Source organism: Alexandromys fortis, unplaced genomic scaffold, assembly GCF_014885135.2.
Source record: "Alexandromys fortis isolate MF-2015 unplaced genomic scaffold, M_Fortis_MF-2015_v1.1 scaffold_37, whole genome shotgun sequence".
Classification (NCBI taxonomy): Eukaryota; Metazoa; Chordata; class Mammalia; order Rodentia; family Cricetidae; genus Alexandromys; species Alexandromys fortis.
The window spans coordinates 11,779,414-11,793,180 of NW_026067914.1; the positions used below are offsets into that span (position 1 = coordinate 11,779,414).

General features: G+C 35.9%; 1 protein-coding gene across 3 annotated transcripts in view; it reads left to right on the top strand.

Annotated features, from left to right (window-relative positions):
• Positions 1-13,767, top strand: part of LOC126499761 (cadherin-10) — a 107,284-nt gene that overhangs the window by 84,901 nt on the left and 8,616 nt on the right. For 2 of the 3 annotated variants that reach the window (XM_050139098.1, XM_050139099.1), the window contains exons 7-8: positions 2,605-2,741; positions 9,773-9,894. In XM_050139098.1, the coding sequence (XP_049995055.1) occupies positions 2,605-2,741; positions 9,773-9,894 (259 nt within the window). Of the gene's footprint in view, positions 1-2,604; positions 2,742-9,772; positions 9,902-12,371; positions 12,377-13,767 lie in introns of all 3 variants that reach the window. The other variant, XM_050139100.1, reaches the window with a different exon arrangement.

A 13,767-nucleotide genomic window follows, 5' to 3' on the forward strand; every position in this document is an offset into this window, starting at 1 on the left:
AAGATCTTGGCTGGCGAGATGACCCAGGGTGGGAAGGAGCTCTACCTGACAGTCTGATGACAAGAGCTCAAGTCTTAAAATTGCTCTTCTGGGTCCAAAGATATTCAAAGGTCATCAGTTGTCTTCTGATCTCCAAATATGTACTGTGGTACGTGCACACATGCAAAATATATTAACATAAATACTAAGTGTAATGTAGAAGCCTGATCTCTGCCTACAAGGTACCGCCAAATAATCTCCCACATTCTTCTGTTTACTTTCAAATTTAGTAGCGTGCACAAGATAGAACACACATAAGACAGAGAGCAGACAGTGATGCACTATTCTGGGTGTATTTTATGTAGGAAGCAACACATTGAAACTGAAGGGTTTTTACATGTAAGGGACCTCCCAGTTTTCTAACCTATTAGTCCTGTATTTTCTTTGATTTGACAATTATTGGCAGATTGTTCTCATGTTTTGATACATTTTCCACTCAGAGAAGCTTGCTCATGAGAATCAAATAGTATTCAATGAGTCTCAGCTAGAGTCTGCTGCTGGATAGACCAAGACTAGCAAAAGGCTTCATAATTTCATGTCTTATTTCTTGTTTGAAATTTGTGATGAAACAACTTGATAGACAATGTCTTAAGTGGAGAGGATTAATACAGCAAGATTTAAATTAGAAGGATGAAGACAGCTTCACCATGGATAATCATGGAAAACTATTTAACATAAAATTTCCCTTAGGTTTTCCTCTCAGTAATTTTTTGTTTGTTTGTTTTGGCTCATTGTATATTTTTGCTTTATTTTGTTTTCAAATTTTTATTTATTTATTCATTTTCATTTCATAAAGTAACACAGTTCCTCCTCCCTTTCTCCTACGCCCCATCTCCACTCCATACTATCCCCATCCACTCCTTAGAGGGAGTAAGGCCTCCCTTGGAGCAACAACAAAGTCTGGCATACCAATTGAGTTATGACCAGGCCCCTACTTCCTCCATCAAGGCATTCCCCCATAGGGAATGGATTCCAAAAAGTCAGTTTATGAACCCTGGATGAGTCTTGGTTCCACTAGCCATACATCTGTCACCCATGTTCAGAGGGCCTAGTTCAGTCCAATGCAGGTCCCCCATCTGTCATTCCAGAGTCCATGAGCTCCCACCAGCTCAGGTTGCTGTCTGTGATTTTCAGCATCATGATCTTAACCTCACTTGCTCATATGATCCCCCTCCTCCCCCCTTGAACTATACTCCAAGAACTCAGCCCAGTGCTTGGCTGTGGATCATTACATCTGCTTCCATCAGTTACTGAATGGTGGTTCTATGGAGACGTTTAGAGAAGTCACTAATCTGATTAGAGGGGCAGGCCAGTTCAGGCAGCCTCTCCACTAATGCTAGAGATCTTATCTGGGGTCATCCTTGAGAATTCCTGGGAATTTCCTTAACACCAGGTTTCTCCCTACTCCAATAGTGACTGGCTCTATCAAGGTAACTCTTTTATTCTCCCTTTTTCTGTTTCTTCACCAACTCTGCCATTTGGATAACTCATGTTCCTATTCCCATCCGCTTCCTTCTACACTCCCTCCAAGTTTACTCAAGAGATCTTAACGATTTCTCTTTCCTTGGACCATGAGACATTGTGTGTGTGTGTGTGTGTGTGTGTGTGTGTGTGTGTGTGTGTGTGTGTGTAGCATTTGTTATCTTAGCAAGAGTTCTGTAGACCAGGCTGTCCTCAAACTCACATAGATCTACATGCTTCTGCCTCCCGAGTTCTGGGATTAATGGTATGTGCAAGCCCTGGCTAGTGAACAATTTTTTTAATTGGAAATTATTCTAGATGCAGGAAAATAGAGATTTGCTTTATTTGATTATGGCAAAACATGTGGTTTGACAAATGTATTGATGTTTACCTTGATTATGCTGCCTTGTGTGACAAATGCTGGGATTATGCTTTGAAATGACCTACGACATGATGCCTGCTATCGGTTTGTAGCAAAGCATTTTTCATTTATTTGTAATGACTTTCTTCTTTATAGGTGCATAAGCACTTCTTATACTGAACTGCAGCAATTTTAAGGCATTTATTTAATAATAATTCATGTGAATAAAGAACCTGAGGCTTGGTGGATATTACATATAAAGTTACAAATTACCACAAGCTGATGATGTACTGCTTTGATGAAAGTTATCTTGTCTTCAATATTCTCATTAATAACAAAATTAAGTTTCCCACATTGACATTTTATGATAGACGATGGCAGTGATTCATCATCATAAGACTTGGGAACTGAGTACAATCAGTAGATAATGAAACTACATCTGATAACCCTATTCTGTGTACCAAATACATGCAAATTAGTCGACTTTATGGCAACCAGCAATAGTTTAAATGGTTAAAATAATGAACATTTGCAGAAATTGTTTATCTAAGCAAAACAAAATGCCAGTTCAAGCCTTGAGTGATCCCTACGCATTGTTTTTAACAGGTGAAATAGTTTATATTTCACATTAGCTCTGTGGTTTCCAATGATTATGAGTAAAGTGTTTATCTTTGTATTTTATGATTTGCTCATGAAAACCATCAATATTATGGCCCTGTATTTTCTGTACCATCTATTTCTAGATTCACTTTGGATCGCCATACTGACCTTGACAGAATTTTTAACATTCATTCTGGAAATGGATCGCTCTATACTTCAAAGCCCCTGGATCGTGAACTGTCTCAATGGCACAATCTTACTGTTATAGCTTCTGAGATCAGTAAGGAGTTAGAGTTAATGAATATTTCTGTTTTTTGAATGTCTTGATTCCTGCATTTCAAAATATTTGTATGTTTATGTTGAAATATTCTCTCTATTCAAATTAAGTTTTACTGTTTTTTAATACTTTTTTTCAAATGTCAAATTGTTTCAGTAATTTCTTTATTTCTAAACTGAGGAATAGTTAAGCGTATGGCACCTATAGTAAAATGTTTTCTCTCTCAAAAATTTTGACATTGTTTGAGTGTTAATTGTCTAATTGTCTAAATTTCCTTTGTAGTTCTTCTCCTTCAGGTAAGTCAAGAAGGATAATATTCACTCATTTAAGAACACCCTACAGTTCTTGCATTTTCTCTTAATGCTTTCTGAATTTCTTTTCTTATTTCTATCAGACTCTAATAATTCAAATGTTGTGTTTTCAAGCTCTGCTATTTTTTTTTCTTCTGTTTAGTCTAATCTCTTTTTGAGACTATTAATTTTTCTTTCTGAGCTTTGGTGTTTCTTATTTCCTGGGTGATCTTTGTCAGATTCTCTTTCAGACATGTTGTGTTCCCTAATTTACTTATTTGTATTTTTTATTCACTTCTCTTATATTTAAGAATAGCTGGTCAATTGAGATGGGCATCATTTCATGTTGCTGTGATGAGGCCTTTTTACTAACTTCCTCTAATAATTTGTCTTGAGAGGGAGCAGTCCTGCATTGAATTCACAGCATTCCCAGATGTGTCCAGGTAGAGAAAAAAGCAAGTTAGAGATAAGATATCGGTCACTGCATTTTCTTGCCAAGCAAAATTCAGTGTTGGATGGTTCTCTCATTCATGTTATAAAGTCAAGGACTAATCCTTCAACATTTTTTCCCCTACACTCATGCAATGAAGTATAGCAGAACTAAAATTAGCAGCAAGCTCACATGCCCACAGCAAATCAGGGTAGAGGCATGGATTGTTCTTAAAATTTTTAAGTTAGAATTTCTCTTGCTAATTTTTTTATCAACCTCATCTTATTGCAGATCATGGTCCTTGGAGAGTTTTATAATTTTAAAAATTCAGAATGCTAGAAGCAGTAAACTGGGAATCAAATTGATTATTTGACTTCTAGATCTAACACTTAATTCTATACATGCTTTAAAAAAATCAATAGTTTATCCAATTAGAAAATGGCAAGTTAAAATCTGAGAACAATACATTTCTAAAACTGCCCCAGATATTGCTTCCAGAAAGGATTCTATCATTGTGGATGCCCTTGTCATTCTTTAGTGAACTGTTGGAAATCGTTATGGGTTCTTATGGTGCTTATAATCCCTGCACTCAGAAGGCAAGAAGTCTAAATCAAAGTGATGTTGGGGAAATGCCTGAAAGAACAAGAGCATTATCATATCTGGTAGAACAAACAAGAGACAAAAGGCATGAAGAAATTTGAGACTGTGGCAACAGAGCCTTAAATCAAATGTGCAGTCCATTACATCATAAAGACATGGAAAAGTCACATACCCATGCTAATGAAAACCTTCCAGTGCCCAATCCCTTGCTGAACCCATTATAAGGCAGAACAGCTCTGTACACTTATTTTATTGTTTTTTCTTTTTTATTTTTAAAACCATCTTATTTTACATAACAATCCCAGCTCCCCTTCTCTCCTGTCCACTCCCCCAGTCTTCTAAAAACCACACCCCCACCCATTCCTCAGAAAGGGTGGGGCCTCCCATGAGGAGTCAACAAAGTCTGTCGTATTACTTGAAGCAGGACCAAGGTTCTCCCTGCTTATATCTAGGTGAGCAAGGTATCCCTCCACAGGAGATGGGCTCCAAAGATCCAGTTCATGCACTAGAGATAAATACTGGTTCCACTGCTAGTGGCGCCACAAAGTGACCGTGTCTCACAACCACATTCATAGGGTCTAGTTCGTTCGGACTTTATCTTGGCACCCCAGCTGTCATTCTGGGTTCAATGAACTCCTACTAGCTCAATTTAGCTATTTCTGTGGGTATCCCCATCTTAGTCTTGGGCCGTTTGCTCATAATATCACGCCTCCCTCTCTATGACTGGACTCCAGGAGTACAGCTCAGTGCTGAACTGTGGCTCTCTGTATACTTATAATAAGAAGTTTTAGCTTTCAGTTGAGCCATGGTAAGAAACTGATGTGTGTTTCCCCTTCTGTATGCTGTTTTATTACCATTGATTAATAAATTAATTCAGCCTATGGCAGGACAGAATAATTCTAGGCGGGAAATGTGAACAGAAATATATACAGATAGTAGGCAGAAATAGGGAGACACCGAGTAGCTCCTAAAGGAGAAAGACGCCAGACAAAACCTTAGGGAAGCCACAGCCAAGTGGCGATACACAGATGAATGGAAATGGGCTAATTTACCATATAAGGGTTGGTTAATAAGAAGCCTGAACCATTGGCCAAACAGTGTTGTAATTAACATGGTTTCTGTGTGATTATTCGCATCTGGGCTGCCTGAAAACAAAAGAACAGTCTGCATTTAGAAGAAACTGTCTATATAAATTCCATACATGCCATACTGAGTCTACAAGCAACTGTCTAAACAGAGCTATTGAAACCAATTATTGCAGACTAAAACCGGATCCGAATCACCCAATGTTTCAGAATTGTGCAAGTAGTCTAGTCAGAACGCCATTCCAGGATTTTAACTGAAATAATGGATTTAGCTTCAGCATTCTAGCTGGGATGTAAATAGAGATTCGCGTCCGCCTTCGCCAAATCGTGCTTTGTTTAGGGAGTTATAAATGGTAGTGTCTTTTGAGGCTATCAATTTAAAAACATATTTTCTCCTATAAGGAAAACTCCTATTTCTCTGTCTTCTGTATCTAATGAGATCCAATTTGGAGCTTCTGGAATCTGATTGTTTGTGCTGTCTGCTCCGCTCAAGATCCTTCTTCAAGCTCACTGAGCTTGGAATTGCATTTTCTATTTCAGATACTTTGAGAAATTTAACTTCTAAAGCTAGTTGAAGTAATTATGATTCTGTAAAAAGCTAAGCCAATTACTTCTTAAGAGCTAAGCCTATTCTCGCCCTTAAGTGAAATCAATCTGTGCAGTGAGTGCTAGAAATGCCCACCTGCCAAGCCCATGAAGCCAGGGTCCCATTATGCTGTTCTGGGCATTTAATGCAATGAGGATGGAAGCAAAACACACACAGGGACTTGTTTCACTAGACTTTAAACACTGGGTTGATGGTAAGTGTGTCCCTCACCAAGTCCTGAGCAGGACAGTGGAATGTGTAAAGGAACCTCTTACTGCTGTGCTTCCAGGTCCGCCTCTAACAGTTTAATTCTATGTTGCACAGCAAACGTCACATCATGTGACAAATGAGGTTTCCCTCAGGTAATTATTCAGTGCATTATAGCATGGCGTAATTCTTTTCCCCTTCTTTAAAAAAAATATTTTAAAATGCCAGGTGGAAAATGCTAGACTCTAAAATTAATGTCACAGTCAGTGACTTCATAATAAACTTGGGATCTTAGAATACTCAGGAAGCCAAAGCATTCCTATAAGTACATCTAGAAACTGATCATATTGCATATATATTTTTCTCAATATTATGATATATATATTATGATATATATTGAGAAAAAGATTGTTCAATGCATACAGAAAAATCACATCTTTTGGAAGCCTCAAGATTCAAGAGAATGATTCAAGCTTGCCTCTTTTTGGATGATTGGCAAAGCTTATGCATGCATAGGAATGGCCTTACTTGAGGACATACATCCTGAAAGCCTTTATTGCTCATGCATCCTTGTTATAGTACAGTTTCCCTGAAGGATTCTGATGGAGATTCAGGTGGTAAATACAAGCCAGCTGCTATTCAGTATAATTCTTCCGTGGAATGCTTTATACTTTTATTTATACATAAGCAGTAGCATCTGCCAGCAAAAAAGATTAGAGTAAGCACTGTCTTCTGAATAGATGACTCCAGGCCTTACACTTTATAAAGCACATTCATCCCTGTGGATTTAGCTTTTGATTCAAAGTTATTTGGAAAGAGGTTGAAGAGTCTTCCTACTGTGATAGAAAAGGGTCTCGCGAAGCAGTTTCTTAGCTATGAAACTTCTTTGTCTCTTTTGTCTCCGTTAGCATAATTAGAAAGTGGACCTTCCAACAGGAGTTGAGTTTGTTTTAAGAATAGTAAAAATAAATATTTTGTATACATCTCACTCTATCAATAGGAAGAAAATCATATTCTAGAAAGATACTTTTTCATTTTTCTCCACACCAACAAGTAACTAGGGAGCTGAGAGTTCATTAGTAGCTGGATATACCTACCTCTAACTATGAGGAACAAGGAAGAACTGCATTGCTTTTCCATTTTTGTGTGTTTGTTCATTTGTTTTGTTGTGTCTCATTTATTTTTCTACTTCTCGCCTAAGTACTCATCAAAGAAAGTCACAGCACTATTTATATATTTTTATTATGTATACTTTATTGTGAGGGACATTAGCACAAAACTCCTAAGTAACAGAAAGAAATTAAGTTATGTTAATGGTTATGAATATGGTTTTAGTGGTAATAATTAACATATTTTGAGACCTAATCTCAAAAGTGATGCTCTGTTAAAAAGAATTCTTATCTAATTTTCCTAATAACTCATATGAGATGGGACTTTCTACTTGATATTTATTTCATGAACTGAGGGAAGAAAAGTGGAGTGAATATATGGACCAAAATTAAACTGCATAAGTTGTGAAATTGAGACAGACACAGCTCACTTGTCTCTGGGGCCCAAACACTTATTGTGTGCAGTAAGAGTTTGAAAACTCCTAAAGTAAATTCTTCTGGCTGAATACATGAGAATTAAGACTTTGGCAAGACTAAAAAAATTGATTTTTATCATTTTAAATTGATATTTTCCTTCTGTGGAAAGAAGGGAAGATAATTATATTTCAAGTTATATAAAACCCTGTGGCTTTTTCTTTATAGTCTATTAGCCTTATGAATCTTCCTGATCAGAGACCAGCTTTTAACTGCATAGAATCATTAATTTAGTAAAAGTATAGTTATATAAAAGGGCGGTAAGCTCTTTCAAATTGCAATACATATTACATTTGGACTCAATAGTGTGTTTTATTTTTGTGTTTGTAAAAAAAAAAAGAAAAATATTGGACAAAAACGAGCATCTATAGAGTAAGCAATGGTTTTCATAATCATTTTGTTCAAATATTTAACAATGGTGTTAAACCTTATTTCTTCATTTTAATTATAGACTGTCTAATCTCTTATTCTTTTTTTATTTTATTGATACACAAGAATAAATTTTACTTATTAATATTACTGTGTACTGTTTTATATGTGTATCTGCTGCATACGGTTTTGATCAGTTCCTGAATTACTTCTAATTATCTTTATTATGAACTTTTAAAATCTTTGACTTTTAGAGTATGCACTATTTTCTTAATTTGTGTAATATCTCTTCTGTGGAAGAGCACACCAGAATACACCTGTCTCTTAGGATATATTCATGGGCCTTGCTTATTCTTCCTCCATTCTATTTTCTAATACCTCTAAAAACCATCGTGATTTTTCCAGTGTCCATGACCTCACTGTTTTGAGTCAACATATGAATTCAATCACATAGTATCTGTGTATACTTGCCTTACTTACAATATTTTCCAGTTCCATACATATTGTCTTTTATGAATGATTTTATTTTGTTTATAACTACTTATCCTTCTGTTGTGTTTATGTACCTCATTTTATCTCTGCATGCTTAATTTGATGGGCATATTTCTTGATTCTTGTGAATAATACTGCCTTGAACATGAAGCACAAATATCTTTTATATGACTTTCTGCTTGTGACTGGCCACATTTGCATGCAAATTGCATTGTGTTCATATAACCAGCATTATGAAGTCTAAATGACTTTAACTTGAATCCATCATGTAAAACACTCAGCTTTCGGTAGGACTGCCTAGAATACACATGGCACGCATAATGCCATTATGACAAATACAAAAGTGATATTAAAGCCAAACTAAATAGACAGGTTTTAAAATTTCATTCATCAATCAAAGCAATAAATAAAATTTATCTTTCTTCATAACAAATGTGATGCTTTTAATTTCACCATTTTTACCAAAGCAGATGTAATGAATTCACTGTTTATTGTTTGGAAGCTGGTTTGGATAGAATAAACTGATATACAAAGTCGCCCTTGGAGCTAGTGTGGTGCCTTTTTCAGTTAGGCACTTAGTGCCAAGCGTGATGACCATAGTTCAGTTACTGAATCCCACACAGTGGAAGGAAAAACCTTCCTACCACAGTTGTCATCTGTCTACCACTCACCTTGTGGTGTTCATGTGAACACAAATATAGACACACATGCTGCTCATAAAATAAATGATTAAAAATAATAAAGTTCTGTTTAATGTTATCAGTGATGAATATATCTAAAATGTTTTTACTATATTTTTTTCTAATAAATAAGTCAAGTCATATCCACGTAGTCCAGTTTCCAAATGACGATTTTAAAGTATGTTTGAAAATGTTTTCATTATAGAAATAAACAAAGTGAGTTTTAGGAGTTGGTGATATTGACCAAGTACTTAATCTATTTCCAATTGTTTCTTCATTAGAGGGAAGGAAAACTGTGGTTGGAATATATTTTATGAGAGAAGAATCTATTTTCAATTTTAAAAAAAATTAAAAATAAAAACGTGGTTCATAATTAAGTGACATGGCCATGTATGGCAAGAATTTAATAATTATATAATACAATCTCATAATTAGTTGTTAGGGACACACATATAATATGAAATCAATTACATTGTATTGTCCTTTTTAAAGGAATGCTTAAAATAATGGTACTCTTGTGCCTACTTATAACAGAATTCATGACTAGTTAACTGGGCTCTATAGTAATTTTCTTTATTGCATTTGTGCATTGTATCAGAAAAGTGGATATGATGTTTATTTGTATGTGACATTCAATGTCCACAAGATGTTTATCTCAATTGAATTCTGCACAAACTCTGTCTCCCTAAACACTGTTTTCATTTCCTTCTAGATAATCCCAAAGAGACAACTCGTGTGTCTGTTTTTGTGAGGATTTTGGATGTGAATGACAATGCTCCACAATTTGCTGTGTTTTATGACACATTTGTATGTGAGAATGCCAGACCAGGGCAGGTGAGCAGCTCTACAACTCTCATTCGGGATGATCCAGTTGTATGTAAAATGTGTTTTGGTCAAAACCTTGGAAAAGATGAGACAAATGGAGTTAGGAACATTTATTTATATTCTCATTAAAGTTTAGAAAGTGGTTGATGTTTATAAAGTTGAAAGTATTTTAGCAGTTAGATTTCTCAATTCCTTTTTAAAGTTATAATGCCAGAAAAAAATGAGATCTTACTCTACATTATAATAACAACCACATAGTAGTAAGAGGAAGATATTGTCTCTCCCAAAAAAGTTGAGATGTGTGAAATAGCTTTAAATTTTAAAAATTTCAGAATCAGAATACCAGAATGTGTTCCATGCCATGCCATTGGTTCAACATCAGTAACCGTTTAGAGGAATAGAGGATGGTTATTAGTACAGTTTATAATTTTTATTTTTTTTACTTATTTGCTAATTTGTTTTATTTTATTTTTTTTAAGACAGGCTTTCTCTGTGTAACAGTCCTGGCTATCCTGGGATCACTTTGTAGACCAGGCCAGCCTCAAAGTCATGGACATCCTCCTGCCTCTGCCTCCCGAGTGCTTTGATGCATGCACTACCATGCCCAACATAGTCTAGTCTTTAATGGTTAGAGCTTGGGCCCTAACTGCTCTAGTCAGGTGGACTCCACCACTTCTTCTCAATAAATCAATTAAGTACACATGTAAGAGTGAAAGGCAGAGAAACAGGACCTATTCACCCTGGCAAGGTTGGAAAAAAAATAAAGAAATAAAAAAGGCCAGTGGTGTCTGTCCAACTGATCCATCTTTCAGTCCCAGCATAAAGATTTGGTTAAACAAGTTTTACGGAATATGCTTGAAAAAGAATTACCTGTCAAGAGTGACCCTTTCTATCTTCGGCACTACCTTGTCTCAGTTCCAATTTCTCCTGTGAGGTGTTCTCTGTGACTGTCCACATTATTTGAGCTCTTTTGGGGAGACAAGTTTCTCCTGTGGCAAGTACCTAGTTTTTAGTCTTTTGTTCTCCAGCATGAGATTCCTGAGAAATTTTCTTTTTTTTTTTTTTTGTGACTACTGCTTCAGTAGTCTAAAATAACTGTTGACACAAATTTCTACTGAGAAATCTTCATTGCTGCAGGTTGTTGGCAGTGAGACTCTGGAAATGCAGAGACAGGTGCACAGGTTAACTGAAACAGTCAGTGTTGAGTTGTATGTGAACATGTTTTGAAGTAAGGCAGCCACATTCACCGCTATGGGTTTCCTGTGTTTCTCCTACGTGTGGCCAGACATAAAACACTTAATGACTTCATTTTAGTTCTTTGAAACATTCTTTCCATATCAGCTTTGTTTGGAATTATTTAAATAATTTCCTCAGTGGACTCATTTTCTTGTTTGAAAAGCTTCAGCATATATGACTGAGAGAAATGCTCTTAATTGTCTTGAGTGCTGTCTTTACAGAAGGAAGCTGCATATTATAAATAATAATTGGGAATCACAAGCATTTTATTAGAGATAGAGAAGCCATTGAGAAACTGTGTTGTGTTTTGACATCATTTAATGCTTTTATAAACATCAATGTCATTGCTATATTTTTATGCAAATTGCATTGTCGAGTAACTTTTCTTGTGAATATTCTAACGAGAATTCAATAGCTTGTCTATTGTTTGAAAGGATAGAATTACTGCAATTGGATTTTTTTATTTCAATGTTATGGAAATGTTTATTTCTGAATATTTAAATAACTGAGGTGTTTCTAACATTCCTAATGAAGCAGCGAAGCAGCATCTACCCTAAAAATTCCATTCCAGCCAGTCCTTGACCGACAGGCTCAGCATGATTTAAGCTAAAATCTTTTCAGAGAGTGATAAATTATCCACTTTGCCACTACTACATGCATTGCTTCCTCCATGATTATTGAATTTGATTTTTCAAGAGATACCTTTCAGACCAGTGGAGGAATAAATACTAAAATACTGATGTATTCAAAATATTCACAAAAGAATGGTATTTCCTTGTGCTTTCTCTCTCGTTCACTGTAGCTAACCCACAATGTCTCAAGACATTTTGATTATTTCAAAAATAGTTAATGGGGGAAAAGAATGTAATACTTGCATTAAAAAAGCATTTACTGAGTTCCGAGAACCTTAATATGAAGAATATAACTATTTTTTTTTCTAACTAGCCATTTGTGCACACATGTCCAGATTAACTCTTTCTATTCTGACTAGTTTGTTTTAGTATAATTGCATGAGAAAGGTTTTCGATGGAACAAAGGTTTTATATGTGAAATCATTAGTAAAATGTGTAGGTATGTGTACTCCCAGCACTTGTGAGACTGAGACGAGGGTATCAGGAGTTCAAAGTTTTCCCACCTCCACATTGTGCTCAAGGACAGCCCGAGCTACATATTATTTCTCAAAAATCGAACCCATTTAGGAAGAGGGAGGGGAGTGAATTTGGACTTAAAAGTTAAGGCATCCAAATAAGACCAAGTGGTTATTCATTGACCTTTTCACTAAACCCTGTGTGAAATCTGCTTACCAATTAGGTCTCCCCAACTCCAAGGAAAATTGAATATGAGGTCTTCTGAATATACTTGAGCTACTATTTATGGAGTGCCTTACTTCAAACAGTAGCCCTATAATTTAGGTGTTCTTTAAGTAACACTTAGATCTACAGCATGGGGTATTATCCCACTCATTTGGTGTGTGGACAAGTGGGTGAGTCAGAAGTAAAACTGAGAACCACCTCATATTCCTTTACATCTCTGTCCCTTGGTCTTGTCAGTTCCTTGATTTAAGAAAGGTGCATTTCCTTTATGAAGGATGCAAAATGCCACCGAGATGAAGCTAATTGGCTTCTTTTGTGCCTAAATTTGGATACTAAACTCTCGCACCCTTAAAAACAGAAAGTCGTTAGAAGTGAGAAGGAGAGCTGGCTCTTTTCACATGCATTTCCCACCCTCATATCCTCTCCTCCTGCTGGTGAGTATATTTTCATGTCCAAGGGAACAAATGAGCATTTACATCTCAAAGCATCCTTTTGAAGGAGTCTCCTAGGGAAAGTGGATGGTATCAAACAAGCTTATCAACTGACATTACATAACAAGTGGCAGCCAAGGTTTATCAGACCCAAAATATGCAACATCTGTTCTCCAAAGAGCAGTGTTCAGGTGCATCCCTCACAACCAGGAGCTGTGGGTTTGACCAAGGCAAAGGAAAGTTTTCACCAAGAATTACTTGTCTTCTCACAGAAAAAGTTCAGTATTTTCAAACACATGTACTGCTTTCCTTTGTGCATCTAAGAATCCACCCCACATTCCACCCACGCTTCATTTTGTTAGGATCCTTGAAACAGCCTTGAAGTTTCTGTAGGATGTGAACTACAAGTCATCTCTGTTACTGCTAAGGACTGAACTGAATGTATTCTATCTCGTACTTGGAATAAATAATCAAAAGCACTCTTTTTTTTTTTTTTGTAGTATTAAGATGCAATGAAATAGTGAGTCCTTGGTGAGCCAGAGGAAATCTAATTTTTATTTTGGTCATGACTTTGTGTTCAGGAAAGGTAGAGACTCAGCTGTGTCAATTCATTTATTGTCCCTTTAATACTATTGCTCTTTCTATAAGACAGTGATTCAGTTAACCACTAATCGTTACTTAATTGGCACCATAATCCTTAATCAGTATACACATTTCATTTGATGTCAGGTAAATTTTATAATGTCCTGTACACACATTTAAGTAAGCAGACATTGGTCCTCAAAATTATATGATTTGTTCTATAAAAATAGACTGGAACTTTAATTTGAATTCACAACTACAATGTTGTTTTTATATCTTGTAATTTTTCTTTAAAGGATCATTAGCTCTACATATATATA